General features: G+C 37.9%; 2 protein-coding genes across 8 annotated transcripts in view; one reads left to right on the plus strand and one right to left on the minus strand.

Annotated features, from left to right (window-relative positions):
• ST3GAL6 (ST3 beta-galactoside alpha-2,3-sialyltransferase 6) overlaps positions 1-14,849 on the plus strand; it is an 85,526-nt gene extending 70,677 nt beyond the window's left edge. For 6 of the 7 annotated variants that reach the window (XM_043997188.1, XM_043997184.1, XM_043997185.1 and 3 more), the window contains 5 exons: positions 3,933-4,028; positions 6,773-6,959; positions 7,059-7,196; positions 11,170-11,322; positions 12,382-14,849. In XM_043997188.1, the coding sequence (XP_043853123.1) occupies positions 3,933-4,028; positions 6,773-6,959; positions 7,059-7,196; positions 11,170-11,322; positions 12,382-12,468 (661 nt within the window). In that variant the 3' untranslated portion in view covers positions 12,469-14,849. Of the gene's footprint in view, positions 1-3,002; positions 3,115-3,932; positions 4,029-6,772; positions 6,960-7,058; positions 7,197-11,169; positions 11,323-12,381 lie in introns of those variants that run through there. The other variant, XM_043997190.1, reaches the window with a different exon arrangement.
• Positions 14,850-19,004: 4,155 nt separating this feature from the next.
• DCBLD2 (discoidin, CUB and LCCL domain containing 2) overlaps positions 19,005-21,798 on the minus strand; it is an 84,621-nt gene continuing 81,827 nt past the window's right edge. Inside the window, exon 16 of the mRNA XM_043996961.1 lies at positions 19,005-20,776. Coding sequence (XP_043852896.1) covers positions 20,301-20,776 — 476 coding nt within the window. The 3' untranslated portion in view covers positions 19,005-20,300. The remainder of the gene's footprint in view (positions 20,777-21,798) is intronic.

Below are 21,798 nucleotides of genomic sequence, written 5' to 3' on the forward strand. Positions count from 1 at the left end.
CACAGATACACACACACACACACACACACACACGTGCACGCACTGTGAAGCTGAAAACATTGCTATTTCTAGTCTTTAAAGAAAATAACTTTTATGCTCAGCCTCTCTTCAGCTGTTTGGAATAGTCTCTTAAAGTTTAAATATCTTGTTCACACTATTCTCTTTCTGAGTCATTTAGTGTTACAGTGCCTTGGATTCAAATAAATCTCCTTCCTTTGGTCTGTAATCAAATTGTTTTTATGTCTTTCTCCTACAGAAAACAGATCAGAGAACATTCTTTTCATAATGTCTCCTGTGGGAAAAACCAGATCAGAGACAGACAAGGAAACACAGTGCCAGTTTATTTGTCCTCAAAACAAGCAGCACTGATCATGTGGAGACTCCTTCCAAAGAAGGAGCTCAAAGACTTCTTTTTTTTTTTCTTTTTTGTGTGAAGGGTATATAAACTCTCTATGCTCACTGGTTGTAGAGCTTAGTTTAGGTCTCTATTAGCAGATCAGTCAGATCCAGATTGATTAACTTGTAGTTTTCCTGGCTCATTAGTACAGGGCTTTATCAGTTTCATTGGCATGATACAAATACTGCAAACTATATAACAGTTTAATAGTTCGGCTTAAAAGCAAACACTATGATAAGATTATATGATTCAGGACAGGTAGGTGGCACAGTGAATAGAGCACCGTCCCTGAAGTCAGGAGGACCTGAGTTCAAATCTGGCCTCAGACACTTAACACTTACTAGCTATGTGACCCTAGGCAAGTCATTTAACCCCAATTGCCTCACCAAAAAAAAAAAAAAAAAAGATTATATGATTCAAAAGGGGTTTGTCAAGGACAAGAATGGCCAGATGTTTTTATATGGATGGTCAGAGAATCATAAAATCTACTTATTACCCTGGGGAAAGACGTCAGTAGATAAGGACTTAAATTCTAGTTATCTGGGTTCAGTTTGGAGTGCAGTTGGAGGGCATTTTGATCTTATCAATCCAAGGTTTCATAAAATTCTTTTAGATAATAAAGCACGTGGTTCATATATTCATCATAACAGGTCTTTCTAGAATAAGGAGGTATCTTCAGTTTTCCTCAAACATCTCCACCTTTTTACAAGAGATGTTTGGGCCACCTTCAGCTGGTGCCCATTCTTCTTTCTCTCTGGTAGCTGGTCTGAGTCCATTGCTCATTAGCCTGATTTTTTTTTAATGGGGGCCATTACCCATCTGTGTAGTCATAGCCTGTGGGGAGGGCAGAGGCCATATAACAACTTGTCCACCCTGTGATGTTAGCAGCGCCTGGTACAGCTTTATTCAACCTCCTCCAGGCAGCCCACAGTTGGCACATGCATGCTCCCAAATACAACTCAACTTTGTTCCTCCTTGTGGATACCCATATATCATAACACAACCCCCAGCACAGATCCTCCCCTTCATTTGCTTCCCCCTTTCTCTGTCTCACGCTCTAACTCAAATAGCAAATTCCTCTGCAAAGGAAAAGTTAACTTTAAGATTAAGCTTCCCCGTAAACAGACTAGAAAGACACTGAGAGTATATTGCTTCTTTAGTACATTATCCTTTGAAATCTTAGTGTGTCCAGTCACAGCCTGTGATCCCTCTGATCCTAACCAAAAATTACGAGTAGCTATTTTCCCAAATGCCCCCACATTTTATTAATTCATTTCAATATAGTAGATCTGCTCCCTTTTCACCCTCTCCAGGACTTCCTATTTTTCCCTCCTTTCTTTTCTCTCCCTTTTTTCTCATCCACTCCAATGACAGAAAGTTCTGGAATCTTGCCACATCCCTTACCAGGCAAGAGCCAGGAAGGTAATGGGAGCTATGTCCTTAGTTTTCCTTTTCACCACCAAGTGAGGTGTCAGTCTTTCTATGCTGAACTGGTTCTTGCCCAAGCCAGCCTCATTTTTGGTCTTGCTGTCCATTCTTAATAACTAACAGCCATGCTTTTTACAAAGGCATAGCACCAAGGGGACAGCTAAGTGGTGCAGTGGATAGAGCACCAGCCCTGGATTCAGGAGTACCTGAGTTCAAATCCGGCCTCAGACACTTAACACTTACTAGCTGTGTGACCCTGGGCAAGTCACTTAACCCCAATTGCCTCACTGAAAAAAACAAACAAAAAAAAACAAAGGCATAGCACCAAAACAAAGTTAACCTATTTAATGCACCAGTAATGCAGAGGGTTCTTTGTACCTACAAATACCCTGATTTGAAAGATTGGTATTTCTGATATAATTCTGAAAAGTTAAATCTTTTTCTATGATTCTGTAAACTCTGATTTGTAATTTTTTATTTTCTCAAACCTACCCCCAAAAATCAAAACACACACCACAAAACGGTAGTGAGAGTGTAACCAAAAAAATAAAGTTAAGTCAAATCAGTACCTTCTGTAGTAATAGAAAAGTAACTTTTGGTCACTGTTAGTATCAAGACTATGAAGTCATGGTCCTCTTTGAAAATGAAGGACAAACAAAAACCAACATTGTGTAAGAGTTATGCCACTGGGGACTGTTGGGTAAAGCAGGTCCTTCTTTCCTTCCTTCTTTCTTCTCTTCCCTCCCCTCCCCTTTCCTCTCCTGTCTCCTCCTCTCTTTTTTCCCCTTCCTTCTCCTCTGTCTCCCCTCCCCTCCCCTCCCCTCCTCTCCTCTCCTCTCCTCTCCTCTCCTCTCCTCTCCTCTCCTCTCCTCTCCATTTCTCTCCCTATGTGACCTTGTCACTTAAACCTTCTCAGGCATGAGTTCCTCATTTGTAAAATGAGGGAAATGAACTAGAACTCTAAAGTCTCTACAAGCATGAAATCTGGGCTTCTAATACTGGCTCATTGCTTTAAATAAATTTCTATAATTGATGGACAAATGTAATTCACAAAAAACATCTGAAGACTTGTGTATTATACATACCCACCGCCGGCCCCCTTCCAGCCCCTCCCCCCACACGTGCACACCCACATTTTATCAGTTTCTTTCAAGCCTTAGGTCACAAATTTACCACTAGAATTTCCCATAGATAGCTAAGTCCAGTAACTCCTCCATCACAACAGCAGCTGACCTTTAGATGACTCCAAAGCTCCTTTCCACAGGGCTGTGAGACTTCATACCTGTGAGGTAGGTAGTGTGAATGTAATTCCAGCTTTCTGACTGCCTAAGGTGATGAATCAAAGTATAGTCAATGAATTGACTGATACTGAAGAGTATCAGATAGAATGTGCTTTGACTTCTGTAATAAGAAATTGCATTTACTATCACGTTTGAAAAGCCTAACTGAGATTGAGGGCAGCTAAGGTAGCACAGTGGATAGAATTCTGGGCCTGGATTGAAAGACCCATCTTCCTGAGTTCAGATATGCCCTTTTTAGCTGTGTGACTCTGGACAAGTCACTAATCCTGTTTGCTTCAGTTTACTCATCTGTAAAATGAACTGGGAGAAAGAAATGGCAAACTACTCTAACACCTTTCCCAAGAAAACCCCAAATAGGGTCACCAAGAATTGGACATGACTGAAATGATTGAGCAACAAACCTAGATTGAAGAACGCTGAGTCAATATTTCTACAGCCAGATCCACGTCTCTGTTTGGGACACGTTCATCATATGATTGTGAAATGTGCAGAATAATGGGTAGTGTGTGTGTCTATATCTACGTATATATGTATTTTATTCACATGATTGCTAAAGCAAACACATCTTTGTCCCCTCCATCAACATAGAATATATTTGTTCTTTGGGTAACAACTTCCTGCCAACGTCTTCGTTCTCGCTGGCATGGCCCATGTGGCACTGGTTTTCTTTTTCTGTAGGTACTATTATTGGAACTTTGCTTTGGGTCTCCAAGAAAGTGAAAAACATCATGCCTGAGTTGTAATTCAATAAAGGAATCTCTCTCTAGAAATCTAATCCATTGCTTTCTGTTATATCTGTTTTCAAGAGTGCCCTGTAAAAAATGTGTTGTTGTTGGTAATGGTGCAGTTTTGAAGAATAAGACACTGGGAGAAAAAATCGACTCCTACGATGTGATAATAAGGTAAATGCATTTCTTCTGTACCATTTCATAACTACTTAAGAAAAGTACTGTTCTTTACTTGTATATTCCCATAAAAAGTGATCTTTACATTTTAAATATTAACTGGTTCCCATTCACTGTCCCCCCCCCCGAGACGTGCTGTAATTCTTATAGTTTTAGCAATTTTAGAGTGTGTTATCATCTACCTCCATTAAATTATCATGACTTTTTAATTCATTTTCATACAATGAGACGCTTTCCATGGCTATAATAAATCATGTGGAAAAGAAATCATACATTACAGATAATTCCATAGCCCCTTTTCCATTTAGGGGTTAAACTATTTAAAGAAGATGTCTTTTGTATAATATTGATACTTCTGTAGATTTTTAAAATGTCAGATTTCATTAGAAATAATCATTTATCAAAATGCTATAATGTGTAATTTGGAGATTGATGAAATTCCAGGTTTTTGTTTTTTTAATTGTTGTTATTGTTGTGGGTTTAAATAGACTACTTCTTGGCTATTTGGCAGTTCAGATTTTAAGGCTATGTAAAGATTTTCAACAGGGATAGAAATAAAAAGACCCTCATGAAATCATAGTTAAATTAACTGGAAATATTAATTTATCAAGCATTCAGATGAATCAGGATTTATCCTATCCAAATAGATTTCATATGTAAACTATTTTCAATTAAACATATTCACTTTACACGTGATGTTGGGAGTATTGGCTAAAAGAATTGGGTCAGGGTTTCCAAGGTTTAAGGGTTTCTAAATCTAAACTTAATGACTATGGATTCATAAAAATTCAATTTATATCCCCAAATGAAACAACATACATCTGTTGCATAACATGAGGTAGAACTCTAACATCGTGGAGTCAAAGATTATTGATGTTACTAATGAAGATATATTCAGACAAGATGTCATTGTACAAAATGACAAAAACCTAAGTAATCCATTTGTTTTTTGAGTTGGATTGTCTTTTAGCAAAGGAAAAATGGAGTAGATGACTTTGCTTTGCAGCTAGAGTAGCACCTACTGAGCAATATCTACACTGGTTTAAATAGGCTGTGGTCATGGATGCTTAGTTTCAAATCCACTAAAAACAAATCCATCCAAAAGTAAAAAAAAAAAAAAGCCACCACCAGTTCAATCCCATGCTCAGAGGTGGGTCTTGCATTCCGATGGGTGAACATGCTTACATGCTTCAGAGTATAGTGAGTGAAAGGGAAGAACGCTGGACTAGGAGGTGGAAGATACAGGTTCTATTGACTCGTCCTTTCACCATTCTGTAAAATGGGCAGTGGGAGGGAGCTGAACTGGGTGACCTTTAAAGCCCCTTCCAAATATAACCATTTTTTTTTGTTACAATTTTCTACAAATCATAAAGAAAAGGAAGACAGAACTATAGCGCACGAGCCCAAGAGAACCTCATAGGTGCTCTAGCCCAACTCCTCATTTTATAGCCCTCTCCTGGCTCCAAGCATTTTCTCTGGCTGTCCCCACATCCTCATCTCTGCCTCTTGGCCTCCCAGGCTTTCTTCAAGTCTCACCTAAAATCTCAGCTTCTACAAGAAGCCTTTCTTGATCCTCCTTAATTCTAACATTTTCCCTCTGTTTGTTAGTTATTTCCAATTTATCCTGTATATAATTTATTTCGAGGGAGGGGGTAGGGAAAACAGCCAGGTGGTACAGTGGATAGAGTACTGCATGTGAAGTCAGAAAGACCCGAGTTCAAATGCAGCCTCAGACATTAGCTGTATGACCCTAGGCAAGTCACTTAATCCTGTTTGCCTCAACTTCCTCATCTGTAAAATGAGCCGAAGGAAATGGCAAACCACTCCACAAAAACCCCAAATGAAGCGATGAAGAGTCAGACATGACTGAAAAACAACTAAACAACAAACTTGCTTTTACACAAGTGCTTGCATGTCATCTCCCCAATTAGAATGTGCTCCTTGAGAATAGGGACTATCTTTTACCTTTCTTTGTATTCTCAGTGCTTAGCACAGTGCCTGATACATGCTGGGTACTTAATCAGTGTTTATCAACTGACTGACCAAGGAAACTGAGGCCCAGGGAGGTTGTTACTGACCTGGCCCAGGAACCACAGTGAGCCTCAAAGGTGAGATTTGACCCCAGGCCCTCTGACCTCACAGCTGGTCAGGCCTCTTTGTCACACCTCCTTCCAAATAAATGAATATTTTTTTGTTTGTTTGCGGGGCAATGAGGGTTAATTTAATTGACTTGCCCAGGGTCACACAGCTAGTGTCAAGTGTCTGACGCCACATCTGAATTCAGGTCCTCCTGAATCCAGGGCCGGTGCTCCATCCACCGCACTACCCGGTTGCCCCATCAAGCAAATGAATACTAACCTCTCCTGGCTCTGTAGGTCATTTCACTTTATAGAGAAATGAAAATGTTCAAATTATATTCAAAATTTTCAACCAAAATTGTCTGTATTCGGGGTTCTATCCTCTAGAAGTAGAGCCAGTAGCAACTTGGCAATTAAGTGGCTGAAATATTAAGTGCACGTCCTTGCCTTCAACGAGGTGTCAACTATAGCAGTCACACTCTTCAGGGTAAGGTGGCTTTGGGAATTAAGACATCCTGGGCCATTCTTTAAGACACTGAAGACTGTTGGGGGCTTCAGAAGTGGGGTGACCCTAGCTGGATTTTGAAGGTCCTGTCACTATGAAATCTCCCCATGCTGCGGTAAACAAGTGCCAATTGACAGGATGTTGAATTTCCTCTGCAGAATGAATGATGGACCCATCAGAGGACACGAGGAGGATGTTGGGACTAGAACAACCTTCAGGATCTTTTACCCAGAATCTGTCTTTACAAACCCAGATGATGATGACCGGAATTCTACTGGCATCTTTTCAGTCTTTAAACCCCATGACTTGAAATGGTTGTGGGAATTGCTGGCCGGCATCACACCAGTAAGTTAGGTCTAAAGGTTGTTTGTTTTTTGGTTTTTGCATTTGATTGATTAAAATCAGCCTTTAGTTTTTAAAAAATCTGCTATTTCTTTGTTTTAGGAGGTTGATTATTTTTGGAAGAAACCAGCCTTAAATCTGATCTATAAGCCTGAAAATATCAGAATCCTAGATCCTATTATTACAAGAATAGCTGCTTTCAACATGCTTCGTTTTCCTACAACTTTTCCCAAAAAAGAGGTATGGGCTTTCTCATTTGCTTAACAATTTCAAAAATCAGGATTTTTTTTTAAAAGGGACAAAAGTAGGGCTTGGGGCAAAAGGGCTTATAAACTACAGAGGAGTGGTGTCTCTACTGGGATTATTCTGAGGTGTATTTGAGGAGTAATAAGAATGCTCACATGTAGCTATTTGTATTTGCATGTGTTTTAATGTGCATTTATAGATGTATATGTACACACGTATAAATGTGTGTATGTGTATATATGGACATGTGTGTGTATGTTTTAGATAATAGAAATACCTATCTTTATGTATATAGAGAAATATCTGTGTGCATGAATCAACTAAGTCCCACCCTAATGCCAAATGGCTGTAGGCAGATGACCTTGCATTCAAAGGTAGGTGTTGAGAAGGTTCCATAAAATTGAAGCAGCTTTGATTATGGACTTGGATGGCCTGTGTACTTCGTAGCTGAGGAAGGGCTTATTAGCTTCTAGCTAAGCATGATGAAATGCCTGACTAAAGGTTGGCCATTAGGTAGTGGCTTTTGGGGGTGGGGGGGTGGGGTTATAGCACCTTTCAAAGACTGTTTGCTAAGCCTTGGAGTATATACACAACTTACGTGAATGAAAGAAATGCCCACACTGATAAAACGATGGATCTTTTGAAGTTTTGAAATAAGTATGCCTTGTATAATCAATTTTTAATAAATTTATATATTTCATAAATTTATAAATATTATTTTATTTTTAAAACTTTTCTTCATTTGTTTTGTTGTTTCTCTCGATTGTCATAGATTAAGCTATATACCTAAATCAGAAGAACAGGAAGAACCAGAAATTTTAGGGTTATCCAGAACCATATTCATGGGTCCTAGGCTCATAGATCTGGAGCTGGAAGGGGACTTAGATGCCATATATCTGGACCAGCCCCCTCGTTTTGCATATGGGGAAACTGAGACACAAGTGTTAAGGGAAAGAGGCAGAGTATGGTTTGAATCCAGGTCTTCTGGAATCAAGGTTTAGTGCCTTCTCCACCACACTACTTAGCCTCTCATATTCTCATAGGCAGATAAATGGCTCAAGAAATGGAATAGTGAGCCTGGAGGTAAGAACTGAGTTCAAATGTGGCCTTGGACACTTACTAGCTGGGTGATCCTGGGCAAGTCACTTAAACCCTGTTGTTTCCTGGATTATAAAATGGGGGTAATAATTGTACCTACTTCTAGAGTTATTGTGAGGATCAATGAGATAATATAGCTATTTCTTCCACACAACTTTCCTCATTGTGGTTTCGCTATCAAGCTGGTCTGCCTACAAAATTAAATGGGGATTTAGGGGAGTTTTGAGAAAGCCACAGATGGCACTCAAAAGCCAGCAGACAACACAGAGTCGGTGACCACATACTTAACCGAAATTTTAGAATAAGGTACTGTAAACACTCCGTAAAAGAAAGAGAAAATTCAAATTTCTTCTCTGGTATGAAGAGAGAGCCAAGAAATTGGATCGTCCAGACTGAGGGGGCACGGCACCCCTCTAGTCCTTGTGATGTGGAAGAAATGTTTTTGTAAAGTGTTTGGCACATAGTAGGTTCTATATAAATGCCATTATCATCATTATCATCATTATTGTTTTGAGCTGTGCTATAGAAAACTGCTTTAGAAATAGTGGCAAAAAGCAAAATTAGCTCTTTATAAAGATTGGGATCTTATTTTCAAATATGGCTTGTTGACTATGTACTATGCAGACCATTTGTTAGAGTATCAGTAAAATAAAGGTCTCTGTGGTTTGTTTTTTATTTGTAGTCTGGTAAGGAAAAAAACCCCACTTCTTACATTTGAAACCCAACTACATACAACTAAGGTAAACAGTTTGACAAACAGTTTGGAAATTTGGATGGTTATTGATATGTAACACTTGATGGCAAAGGATGGTTGCTGAAGGGGTGCTCTGTCTTACCTGCTCAGTGAAAGCTTTCACTGATTAATCTCTTCTTGGCTTATTGACCTCAATGGGCTTTCGACAAACATGGAGGGTATTACAGATTTAAAAATAACAAGATTCTACTATCTATTGTGACATAGCATGAAGAAATGGATTTGCAGCCAGAATGCTTGGATTTGCAGCCAGAATGCTTCAATTTTCTCTTTAAACTGAGGAATTTGAATAATTTTGACTAGATGGTCCCTAAGGTATCTTCCAGCTCTAAAATCTATGATCCCTTAACATTGTTTACCAGAAGAGTGGGGTGAGCAAGAGTTTTGTCCAAGTACCCTGGGGTTTAAAGACTTCTAACAGCTTTGATGCTACTTCCACAGACAGAAGGAAGTGAACTTAAAACAATTAGCAAGAATAAGGAATCTATGAAATAGGCTTCCCCCGTTGTCTTGTATGTCTTTCTCATCTTCAATGTGTACCTCCTTTCACCTATCCCTGGAGCCTCCCCAGCAAGAGCTTTTAAGTGACTGGGAAACTGGTCTAGAGTCTCTTTCCCCACAGGGTCCCATGTATTGAGATCCAAGGTTATCTCCTTGAGATTCTACACACTCCCTGGGCCTGTTTCCTCATCTGTAGAATAAAGATGCTGGACTAGATGGCTTCTGAGATTCCTTCTAGCTCTGAAACTTATGAATGGTGAAAGAATACATATATAACATGATGATATTAACATATTTATACCATGTTACATACATCTACGTAAATTCCTGTGTAACATGTATAACATACATGCATATATACAAACACATATATATATAGTGTTTGTATGTGTGTAAATACATGCATGGCATATTGGGTAGAAGGCAAAGGGGCACCTAATGTTGAACTTCATTGGCTTTGTACTACTCTAGATCATTGGTCTTCAAAAGTGGGGGCTGTGGCCTGACTGAAAGAGATATGTTATCATTTAGTGCAGGGTAGGAAGATGGGTCACGTCACACCCTCCCCATGATAGCCAGTCCTGGAGCTTGTCTTAATACAACCACACCTAGCTTTATCCTCTAACAACCACCTACCCCACACTCCACACCCCCCTTCCTCCATTTTGTAGTCCCAGTTTCCTGCCATACTACAATTAAGCTTTCTTAAGTGGCATAATTATATTAGAACGCCTTTTGAAACTGAGATCTGTTATTTTTCTTTTCCTAAATAACAGAAGCAACCAGGTTTCCTTAGGTAATTAGAATGGCATGGCACATTAACAGAAAGGAAACTCCCTGATTCACTGTAAAAGGGGAAGTATGTAATACTTAACAAAAATATCTTCATACATCCTACATTTACTTTTGAATGCCATGACGGATAAATTCGTTATTAACATGGAAATAGAAAATTAGCTTAGTGGCTAATTCCAGATGCCTTGAAATTTAAATCAAAGGAACATTCCTCTGAAAAATCAGAAATCCTGTGTGATGCTGGTAACTTTATGTTTTTTGTCAGGTGATGATGGTTGCATTCTGCCTTTCACATTGTTTGACTCAGAAAACTTTCCTCCAGAATCCATGTTTGTTTGGGAACTGGTATAGAGTTGTTAGTTACCCCTTAATAACTATGAAAGACAGAAACATTTTGAGTTTCCAAAATGTGGTTTTAAATTTCACAAGTTTTGCATAGGTGAACTGAAAAACATTTTTGCAAACTAGCTAGCACTGAACAAATTTATCTTGGGAACACTATGTTAAACAGTAATTAATTTGCTAATTACCCATTCATCACCACCCTCAGATGGTGACACAAATACTTGCTATTTCTCTAGCCTAGGAAAGGATCTTAATAAAATAGTTTTTAAAAAATAAGTTCAGTGGGATTTGAATTATTTTAGGTAATAGTAGTTGTGAATAGTGCCCTGATGTGTTTAATTCCTTTGTGGCAAATGTTTTTGTTGAACATAAGATTTTTTGACTCCAACATTCTTTAGAACTAAGGATGCTCTTGTTTTAGACTTTCCTTACAGGTTACAAGCCCTTTATGCTCTGTATCTCATTGTATTTTAGAAACCCAAACACCCAACAACAGGAATCATTGCCATCACACTGGCATTTTACATGTGCCATGAAGTTCACTTAGCAGGTTTTAAGTACAATTTTACTGATAAAAGTGGCCCTTTGCACTACTATGGGAATGCAACCATGGCTGTGATGAGCAAGGTAAGGAAGGCATACCTACTTGTACACCTTTTGGGGGATGGATTAGGAGAGAGGGTTGTGGTGGGCAGGTCTTCTGCATGACATTTGGCTGCCTTTTCTGAAGCTTTTTAAGATTTTGGATTCTGTGCTGCCCCAGTTGTCAAGACAGCTCTGAAATTTCTCTTACGTAATCTCAATGTTATGATGTTATGAGTTTATACCATCTGTGTAGATTATGGCAGCCTCATCATTCACAACTACTCTTGAGTTGGGAGGTTATTTCGCCACATTCTAAAGTCGAAATTTGTCCAGACTTAATTCTCCTATTGCCAGTTTTATTTGTTGTTCTGTAGAATGAGATAACATGAACACTGTGATCATCAGTGACGGTCTTAGAGGCAGAGCAAAAGAGCCATGCTTTAGATAAGCCTAGCATAGACTTCATTTCTAAAACACCACTGAGCCTGGGCATATAACCAAGTGACTTACATATAACAGGCCCAGAGTAACCTAGTGACAGCATGGCTTGCTTAAAAATGAAACTGAGTCCCTCAAATCATTTCCAAACTCATCTAAAGCCAGAGAGGAAGACACCTTATTTTGATTAGATCTGCCTACTTAGTTTTAGAGCAGCTAGGTGGTACAGTGAATAGAATGCCAGGCCTGCCTAGAGTCAGGAAAACTCTTCTTCCTGAGTTCAAATGTGGCCTGAGACACTAGCTGTGTGAACTTGAGCAAATCATTTAACCCTTAACAACTAAAATGTGTCTATCTAAATGGGAAGTCATCTTAGAAAGATACATCTTTGCCCTTAGACAGGCTGGGTTAAGTCCTACCTAAGTCTTTTCATGGGACAAAAGGAAAAGGTAAGTTTGAGAGATGCCAAAATTATAAGATACAGTAAATATACCCTTTTAGAAAAACTGTGGCTTTAATGTGTGTATATGTATGTATGGGTGTATACATACATGTACATACACATACATATACTTTTAGACCTGTCGTATTCTGCAAAACATGTAATTTTTATTTTTGAATGGCAACAATTTATAATTTTGCCTTTTCTTTCTTTGTCTTTAGAATGAATACCACAACATAACTGCAGAGCAGATATTCTTAAAGAACATCATAGACAAAAACTTCGTTATTAACTTGACAAAAGACTGACCCTAAAGATGCTCAAGATATTGACATTTCATCAGTATTTTATTTTTTTATAAAATTTGAGTTTATTTTTTAAAATATCAAGCTACGAATGTCTTTAAATTTTTGTATAACTGTTAGGCAGTGTTCAAGAACTGAGTCTGTTATTGTCTACTGGACTAGATTTAAGAGAAGTTACATTCTATGAATATATTTAATTATGAAGACAAATTACAGTTAAGGTATTAGGACAAATGTTGGAGTATCCTAAAAAATCAATTTTAAAATGAAAGAACCTTGACTTTAAATTCTCATTTTGAAGAAGTCTAAATTTCTAAGGATAGAGAAAATTAGGTAGTTGGACAGTTCTGTTCAAATACCCCAGTCAAATGATGATCATGTTCTGAAAGTTATGTTACCTAAGTAGTGTTGATCTAGGATGAAATAGGCCTGAATATGGTCAGAGCAAAGGAAAACCGATGTTGTGCCTATGGAATTCTAAGTTCTTATCTGAATCATCTGGAGGTTCCAATTTGCAACCTTTGTATCTCTGACTCTGTGAGCTGTTTTGGCCAAAATTAACTGAAAAGTCTTAACTTTCCCTGTTTAATATTTATTGTTTTTCTCCTATAAGCCAATCTGGTTCACAGAAAGCCATGGCAGTGCATTTCTGCATCTGGAGAAGTTCATTTTAGTTTGCAGTGATAATAGGTCTTTAGCATGAAATAAAAATGGAGTTTTCAAAATTGGCTAAATGTAAATTATAAAAATACTTGAATGAAAACTGAGTATAGCATTTTTCCCCCTTCAATTTGTTACAAAAGCCATCCTATAACTCTTTATTTGGAGGGTTTTTTTGGAGTGATTGTATAATGAGTTCCGAGAGCTTACTCCTATAACTCTTGTAGTTGTGGGTATTGTCTTTCTTGCAACACGCTGTCTCAGATCTAGATGTGTTTTCCCCCTTCCCCCACCTTCTACTGTCTTTTTTCTCTCGAGTTTTTGATGCTTAGAACTTGCCATGCTAGAAACTTTAAGGCCAATGCTATCTTCACCTAGGCTTTTTAGGCAATATTTGGTTTCTTACTACCTGTAATATCACTGATAGGAAACCAATTAAATGCATCGAACAAGACCTATAAAACCTCTGGCTTTTATCTGCATCACTGAGCTGCCCTGATTTATGGACAAACCTAGCTATATCCATTCTGAACTTGTTTGAATAATGACTTTGGCATAACTGGATGGGTTAGTTGTGGACAATCAATTCCCCTTCTTTCTCTGGCTATAGGCTGAAAAATCATCTTGTCAGTGATTTGGGGGACTTTTTCCAGCTATATTCTTGACTGTCCCTACCCAGTTTTATACCTTAAGCCTTTCCTTGTATCAATTTAAAATGCACCTGTAATAAAGACTTAGTGCTTTCAGTATCCTAGTTGTTCTACCTCAGTTTCCCCCCAAAGTGGCTGCAAAAGATGAAGACAATCTGTTATTCACAATATCTTCCTGGCTTGAAGTGCCTGGGTCTCACCCTCACATTCTCTTTTACCCATAGCCCACTCATTTTCAAAGTCTTGCCCACTCCACCAACACAGTACCTTTTGTACCCTTCCTTTTTTTCTTTTATAACTACCTCCTAACTTGTTCTGGTCACTGTAGTGCATTATAATTATTCTTCCTGAAGCACTGTTTTTATTGTTATTCACTACTCCAAAACCCTTCAGGGACTTTCCACTGACTTACAGAATGAATTCGTAACTTATGTCAGGGCATTGCAGATCAACTAAACACCCTGTGTTCCCCACCTTAGTGTTTTTACTCATTATGTTCTGCCCTAAAATGCTCTTCCCACATCAGTGCTACCTACTTAAAGTCTCATGTTTCTTACTTCATGATTCCTCCCAAATCCTCCACCCTAAATTTACCTCTCCCTTTACAACTCCTCACTGTGTTTAAGACCTGTCCACAGCAGTGTACTTCTATTTGATGTCAATGTCGTCCCTTTCACTAGACTGTAAACTTGTAGAGGCAGGGACCAAGTCTTAATCTGTCTCCCCACAGTGATTTGCACATAGCAGCTACTTAATAAAAACTTATTTAAATTAAGAAATAATACTGTTAAATACATTTATCCTCAACCTAAGGTTTAGCCCTCTTCTCTAGGATGGCAGTGCCTTCGATTTCTTTTAACCTTCATTTGCATTTCTATGAAACAGATCTACAATGAGTAGATTTACTAGATTAGACCATAAATCTGTAGAAGAAACTTACCTATACAGCACTGTAACGATTGGAATAACGCCACCTGCTGGAGACTTACTGTAGAAGAGTTCCGCCCATGAAGCGAAGGTCTTTGAGGGCAAGACCAGGAGTCTTTTCTTTGGCGTCAGGAAGTGACGCGGGCTAGTGGGAGGAGGAAGGAAGAGACTGGCGCTCGCTCTGAGGCTCTTTCCTGAGACTCTGGTGGAGAGTGGAGCTAGAAATGCACTCTCCCTTTAATAGATAGAAATCTAGGCCTTTTCTCTCTCTTTATCAAATTCTTATTCTCCTTAATAAATGCTTAAAAGTCTAACTCTTGCTAAAGCTTATAATTTATTGGCAACCACTCATTAGACATTTTAGACAGTTTAGCTAGAATTTTAGCCCTTAACAGCATCCCTCCTTTAGGTCACTGAAGATCAGGATGAACAAAGATACAAGAAAAATTAAGGTATAGTTCTCCACATTATCAACTTTATGTAGAGCTTCCTGTGGGCCTCTCTTCCAACTTTCACAATTAGTTTGCTATTAAGAAAACTAATGCTGGGTTACTTTTGACAAGCTGTTTATAGTATAAACCTCTAGGTTCTACTCCAGGCTGTTTGAAGAAGAGGAGAGTGAAAGCAGGAATTATATAATCAATGGTGGGCCTTGGAGGAGGAGGGCTGTGGAATAAAGAACATTTTGGAGAATCACTGTTTGGAGACATGATAGTCTCGTTTTTAGAAAAAAGGACTCTAGGACTAAATCATAATGACGACCAGAAGCCCCATGAAGAAAAGTACTTCATCCACTTAAACAGGTTGAACAGTAGCAACAAGTAATCTAAATATATTTTATATATACACATATACCACTTTAATAGGCAATGCTCAACAACTTTGCTATTATCTCTCAGTGGATTTAAAAGGAGATTCAGGGGCAGCGAGGTGGCGAAGTGGATAAAGCACCAGCACTGGATTCAGGAGGACCTGAGTTCAAATCCATCCTCAGACACTTCACGCTTATTAGCTGTGTGACCCTGAGCAAGTCACTTAACCCTCATTGCCCTGCCCCCCCCACCAAAAAAAAAGAGATTCATTGATTAAAATAATGGAAAAAACCAGAAGAATACAAAGATGCCTTAGCACCACAACTCTTATTGCTCACCCAATGACAACATCTCTTACTGGAGAGAGAGAATAAGTTTTAATTCTAGAAGAAATGCACATGTGAATGTAGTACCAGCTTCACCCAGTACTTTAACAAGCTTGAAATCTCTCTGATTTATTTCTACAAATGAGTGAGGAAATACAAGTCAATTCACAGTTAACATCAAGCCAACCACTTTATTAGTTCATATCTTATTTCAAGTCTAAATCAAGCTTTGTGAGATGCACTGATTGACTTGGAAAATTTTATTTTAAATGGGAAAGTGTAATGATTTATTTCAAGTTAGATAAGCATCTGGTTTTTTTCCATGAAATCCCATAATTCATGGAAAGGATGTATTGTTATAAATATGCACAAAAAACCCTTCCTAACTTTTAGTGCTTGGGCAAGTAGGTGGTAAAATGGATAGAGTGCCCTGCCTAGAGTCAGGAAGATTAATCTTCATGAGTTCAAATCGGGCCTCAGATTCTTACTAGTTGTGTAACCCTGGGCAAGTCACTTAACTCTTTACCTCAGTTTCCTCATCTGTAAAATGAGCTGGAGAACGAAATGGCCAAGTACTCCAGTATCTTTGCCAAGAAAACATCAAATGTGGTCCCAAAGAGTCACATGACTGAAACTTGAAACAACAGACTTTAGTTGCATCAAGACACATACTTTTCTCAGTATTATGAAAAGTACATCAGTTTTCTTCACAAATAACTTGAGTATGGTATATACATAATTTATTAAAAACAACATGAACACATAGAATTCTATTTATACAATCTAAACTCTAGCAACATATACAAATACATAGTGACTACAAGTCCATGCTGAGGTAAGAAAAGTACATTCTGGGAGAATTATCACTGATCCTCAAACCATTCTCATTCCCCAACAAATATTTTAATGAACATTTTGTTTCCACTTTTCCCAGTGTCAAAAGAGGAAAACATAACTCAGCACAAATAAAAATTAATAGGAAGTGGTGCTAAATCTGGACTAAAAGTTATGCCACCTAAACAGTGGTATCCAATTCTTAGATTGTTGCAGTTCGGGAACTTCATGTTAAAGCCAGACTAAAGACAAGAGCAGAACTATCTAGCTTGGTGTGGTTTTAGGTATTGCTTCAGTGACTTATTCACTGTCTCACAAACTCTCACAATTTTTTCTAATGGTGAACCCATTTATAGAATACACCATCTCTCTTCTAGACAGTTCTTTGTTTCCAAATAACTTAGGTGCTCAGGCAAGACAGCTGGGGCTTAATTTTTAATTAAATGAGTTCATTCAGCTCCATCAGAAAAAAACAAAAGCACTAATACAGCCTGACCTTGGACTTTTCACTTCTGTCATAAATCCTTTACTTGAAGATTTTCTTCATCAGTTAACACATTTTTAAATGAAAAGTGCAATAGTGAAATGAAGACTTAACTGAATTAGACCCTGCATAAAGAATTGGTTCCATGTGGATTCATAACACTAAATAGCAGAATTCGCAAACTTTTGGCTTTCCTGTGCTGGTTCTCAAAAGATCAAGTAACAGCCAAGTCATCGTGGTTAGTCAAACAATTAGAGCAACATTTACTATTCTAGTAGTTAACTAGATTCTAGGCCTATGATCACATTCACACAGTCTTGGTCTCCATGGAAATGTGACAAATTCAAACAAAACAACATTAAAACTTATAAATAAAGGTATTGAACAAGAAATCCAAACATTTTGAATAAAAGATCCAAGAGGTGTGTGGCTAAAAATGGTTGCCGCTTGATTGTCTCAAGGCCACATATAGATATGACACGCATACAAAGTTGGGAAAATCCATTATGAAATTACCTATATGGATTATCTAACAGAAAAATTATACCCCCTGCCAAAAGAAAAAAAAAAGTTTTGCATCAGGCCAATCCCATCTCTTGAAATGTCAACCAGAACAGAATGCAAAAAGTTTCTTAACAATCTAAGAAGACATTAGATAATCATCTCATAGTTATTTTGAGGACAGCAAACTGGCAAACCATGAATCAAATCATTAAAAAATCTTCAATATAAAAATCAAGTCTTAAAAATCTATATCATATAAAAAACATAGTCATTTGTTTCCCTGTAAGCTTTTAAAGAAAATAAAATTAAAAAAAACCCCAAACAAGTTTATGTTACAATGAGGAAAAATAACCAACAAAATCACTGACAAATTTAATAGTTCAAAATGTATCCCTAAAGGGTTTTATTATGTGCACAGTTCCAGAACTGAATCTCTTCTCCATACTCATGACAGAAAGGATTAAGTAGTAATATATTCATCTTTTCTGCCTGAAAAGGGCTGACAGTTCAGTCATATTTAGTCATATTCATATTTGTTTACCAAAATCTGTGATTTCTACTCTAAATATGCTCAGACTGTATTTTGGTACCTCAAGTTAAAAATAAATAAATTTTGCCTCATGTTTTTTGTTATTATAATAACTTAAAAATGAAACTAAGTAAAGCTAACACAGGAAGTAAACTTTTAATTATAGAACAAATGAAATACAATGTCCTTTTTTCCCCTCTTTTTTTGGTCTGGACCTATGATTTCATCTGTATAAGCAGGGAACTTGTAACGAAACTCTCTGGGGCCAATGATATGGAAACTCTTTTGTACCTTAAAGTTTTAGCATTGGCTGCTTCCAGGGAGCTGTAACTTAACAAAAATGTTAAGTGACTTATCCAGGATCACATGGTTAATTTTAGAGGCAGTACTGAAACCCAGGCCATCCTGATTTCAAGCAATTGCTGCCACTCATCCACTACACTGTGCCTCCTTAAAAACAAAATAATATTCACAATCCTACTGCTTAGATATTTGGAAACATAATAAAAAAAATACTATGCAACTTCACTCATCAGTGTACACTGGTGTGATAAGAATATGATGACTCAGACAAGGTGAAACCAACATCTTTTAAATCCAAAAGCTGAATCACATGAGAGAGACAGAGAGAGATGGTGCCTTTTTGTACTTCTACCAAGCCATTCAGCTGATCAAAATAAAAACTTTAGCAAGTTTTCTCCTCATCTAGGTCAGAAACAAAATGTAAAGAAAACTTCTGTTTTTCCCCAGGGTGAGCCTTGGCTTCAAGGAAAGAACATGCGCTACAATGGCCGGTGGGGGGGGGGGGGGCGGGAATACTGTCAATATCAATTCAGATAAAATTTTATTTGATTAGATGTGACACACAGTTCTCTATCAACTGATATACAAAGAGTTCCAAAGGTCTGAGTTGCAGTTCTAAGGTATTAACTCAGACACTTGAGACACCCCGTGTCTCCCATGGTAAGGTATCATGAATCTTCTCCTCACATTGCAGCAGAACAAGAATGGGATTGGAAAAAATGTTGTATCTGTGACCTACTAGAGAATGTCATATTCTACGATTTAAAAAAAGTTATTTATTAAACCGAAAAAAATGCTATCAGAGTTAACTGACTTGCCAATGTCAAAAAAAATTTTTATACAATTTAAAATGTATTATTTCTGAGTTGTAGTCTGTGTTGATATATTTCATTCTGATGACAAACATCAACTGGGGCCCATTCACTTTCTCTTCACAACCTTTTACTTTTCTCCTGACAAGTCACACAGGTTCATTTACAAACATGTTGATGCCACTGCAAATACAAGTGAGGGAAAAACTCGCTACATAACTTTTCTTGGCTGTAAAGTGGTTGTTCGGGCCACAGAGGATCTATATTCATTAGGCTGCCCAAGCCGAACCCACAGAGAATGCTCAGAACAAAGCCCACGAGGATACTAACAACTATGGCTTTTGGCCAAATGAAGAGGGGCCCAAGTGCATGCTTTGGAAGAAAGCTTACTGTAGATTTCTTATCTTCCTAAAGATTTAGCTCTACAGGAAAGTTACTCAAAGTAATTTATAGATATTACAGGATTATAAACTTTAAAAAAATAAACAGAGAAATGATAATATGGGAACCATAAAGAAGATAGATCCTGACAGTTTCCAACTTTGCATGTAGATCTTAAGAACTTCAAGCCATTCACTGTAACAGTACCATGAGCAATTATTGCTAGTAAGGCTTCCATTAAAGCCATTACTTTAAGTTCATTAATTTACCTGCAGCATCAGTAATAAATATTTCGTCTCAGTGATTTTTAAATTCTTTGAAGTGCATCTGAGGAGCTCTCTTATGACTTAAAGAATATTGCATTTTACAGTAGTAACAAAACAGAATATTACAGCATGAACAGGGAAGCATCAACAATTGTATGTTGTGTATCTTAGAAGCAAAACAGCCAGATTAGTAGTTTCCTGTACCTCAGTTATAATATTTTCCCTCAATCATTTCAGTGACAATTACTGATAGATTTTTTTCATGTATCACCATGACTAGTACAAAAAATTCAATGTGCTTTAAAAACGAAGCTTTGGAAAAAGTGGCATCACCTTCAAAGAATTTCTTAAAAAACGTCACCTTCTCCTTCCCTCCCTGTGCCTGAACCTTCCCCTTTGCTTCCAGCTGTGTGGAGCGTGCCCTGTGGTACCTGGTACATCATGTCATCTGGGGCACTTAGTCCTGGTTTCCCTCCTTTTGGAGTATCATATTCTGCATGTGTTGGAGGGCAGCTATCAGTCCGAGAGAGTTTATTGTAAGTTCCCACTAAAGGAGGGGCTTTATTCCCTGTAGCCTTGAAGGTGGATGTAGAGGGTGCCCCACTTGAGGCTGTTGGGTGTCCTGACATATCCATGATTATTGGCGTAGCATATTCTGGCCCAGTGATAGGCAGTGGTTCAGCATATGCATGGTAAACTTCTTGCACCGGAGAATTATAAGGATCGAGGTCAGCATAGCCTGCTTCTTTTCCTTCTTCTGGTTTAAAGGTTGATCTCTGATGAAGTGTACCAACAATTCCTCCCACCAAAGGCTGAGCATATTCTGTGTGATAACACAAAGCAGAAAAGAAGACTTATTCATACCTCTATTATCCAGAAAGCAAATTATTTGTGCAGCCACAGAGCTGCCACTGAAAACAACCAATGCTCAATAGTCCTTCCTGCTGCTGTCTGCGAAACCATGACACCTTTTCCAAAAAACATCATGCACTTTGTGAGAGAGATCATCAGAAGTAATGATACTAAGGCACTGTCACATCCTTTAAAAAGTCATAATACTTAAAAATGTTTGTACTGAGCATTCTTAAAATGGGCTTTGGTAATAATGCAGGTTTCTGGCCTGTATAATTAAGAGATGGTTCTAGATAGTCTCTGAAGCTGTCTCAGTGTAAAGGCTATAATAAAGGATATAATAACTACCAACTTCTCCTTGGGCATGTGCATATTACTTCTCTTGAGCTTCAACTTCCTAATCTGTAAAATGAGACTGCTCTGGTCCCTGCCAATTCTGCACTTCTATAATTCTACGATGCTTTATTGGAACGAGGTTAACTTCCATCAATAGGCACATAGTTTGTTTTTCTTTTTCTTTTGGAATACTTAATATTTCAAACAGCTGTAGGTCCTGGCATTTAATAAACATAAATACTTTAAGAGAAAAAGACAGAAGAAATCCCATAGGTCATACAGTCCAACTCCTTTGTTTTACAGACAAATAAACTGAGGCACAGAGATGTTAAATGAATTACCCAAGGTCACAGAGGGACAGAGGACAAGGTAACAGAGATGGGATTTGAAACCTGGTCCTCTGTCTCCAAATTCAGTGCTCTTTCGACCGAGTCTGAGCTATGGCCATACTCTTAAGTGGGTACTTGGTTATGGATGAAGCAACAAAGTCACACAAGTAACTTACTCAAGGTCATTTATTTCAAAGACAAAAGTAAGGCTACAGATGAAAGTCCCTTTGCCTTACCTTCTTCACCTCAAGTCCCTCAAATGAAAGCAACATGAAATTCAGATACACTTATTTGAAAGATTGAGAAGTTATCATGCTCTAACTTTGAA

The sequence above is a fragment of the Dromiciops gliroides genome, chromosome 3, assembly GCF_019393635.1.
Source record: "Dromiciops gliroides isolate mDroGli1 chromosome 3, mDroGli1.pri, whole genome shotgun sequence".
NCBI lineage: Eukaryota > Metazoa > Chordata > Mammalia > Microbiotheria > Microbiotheriidae > Dromiciops > Dromiciops gliroides.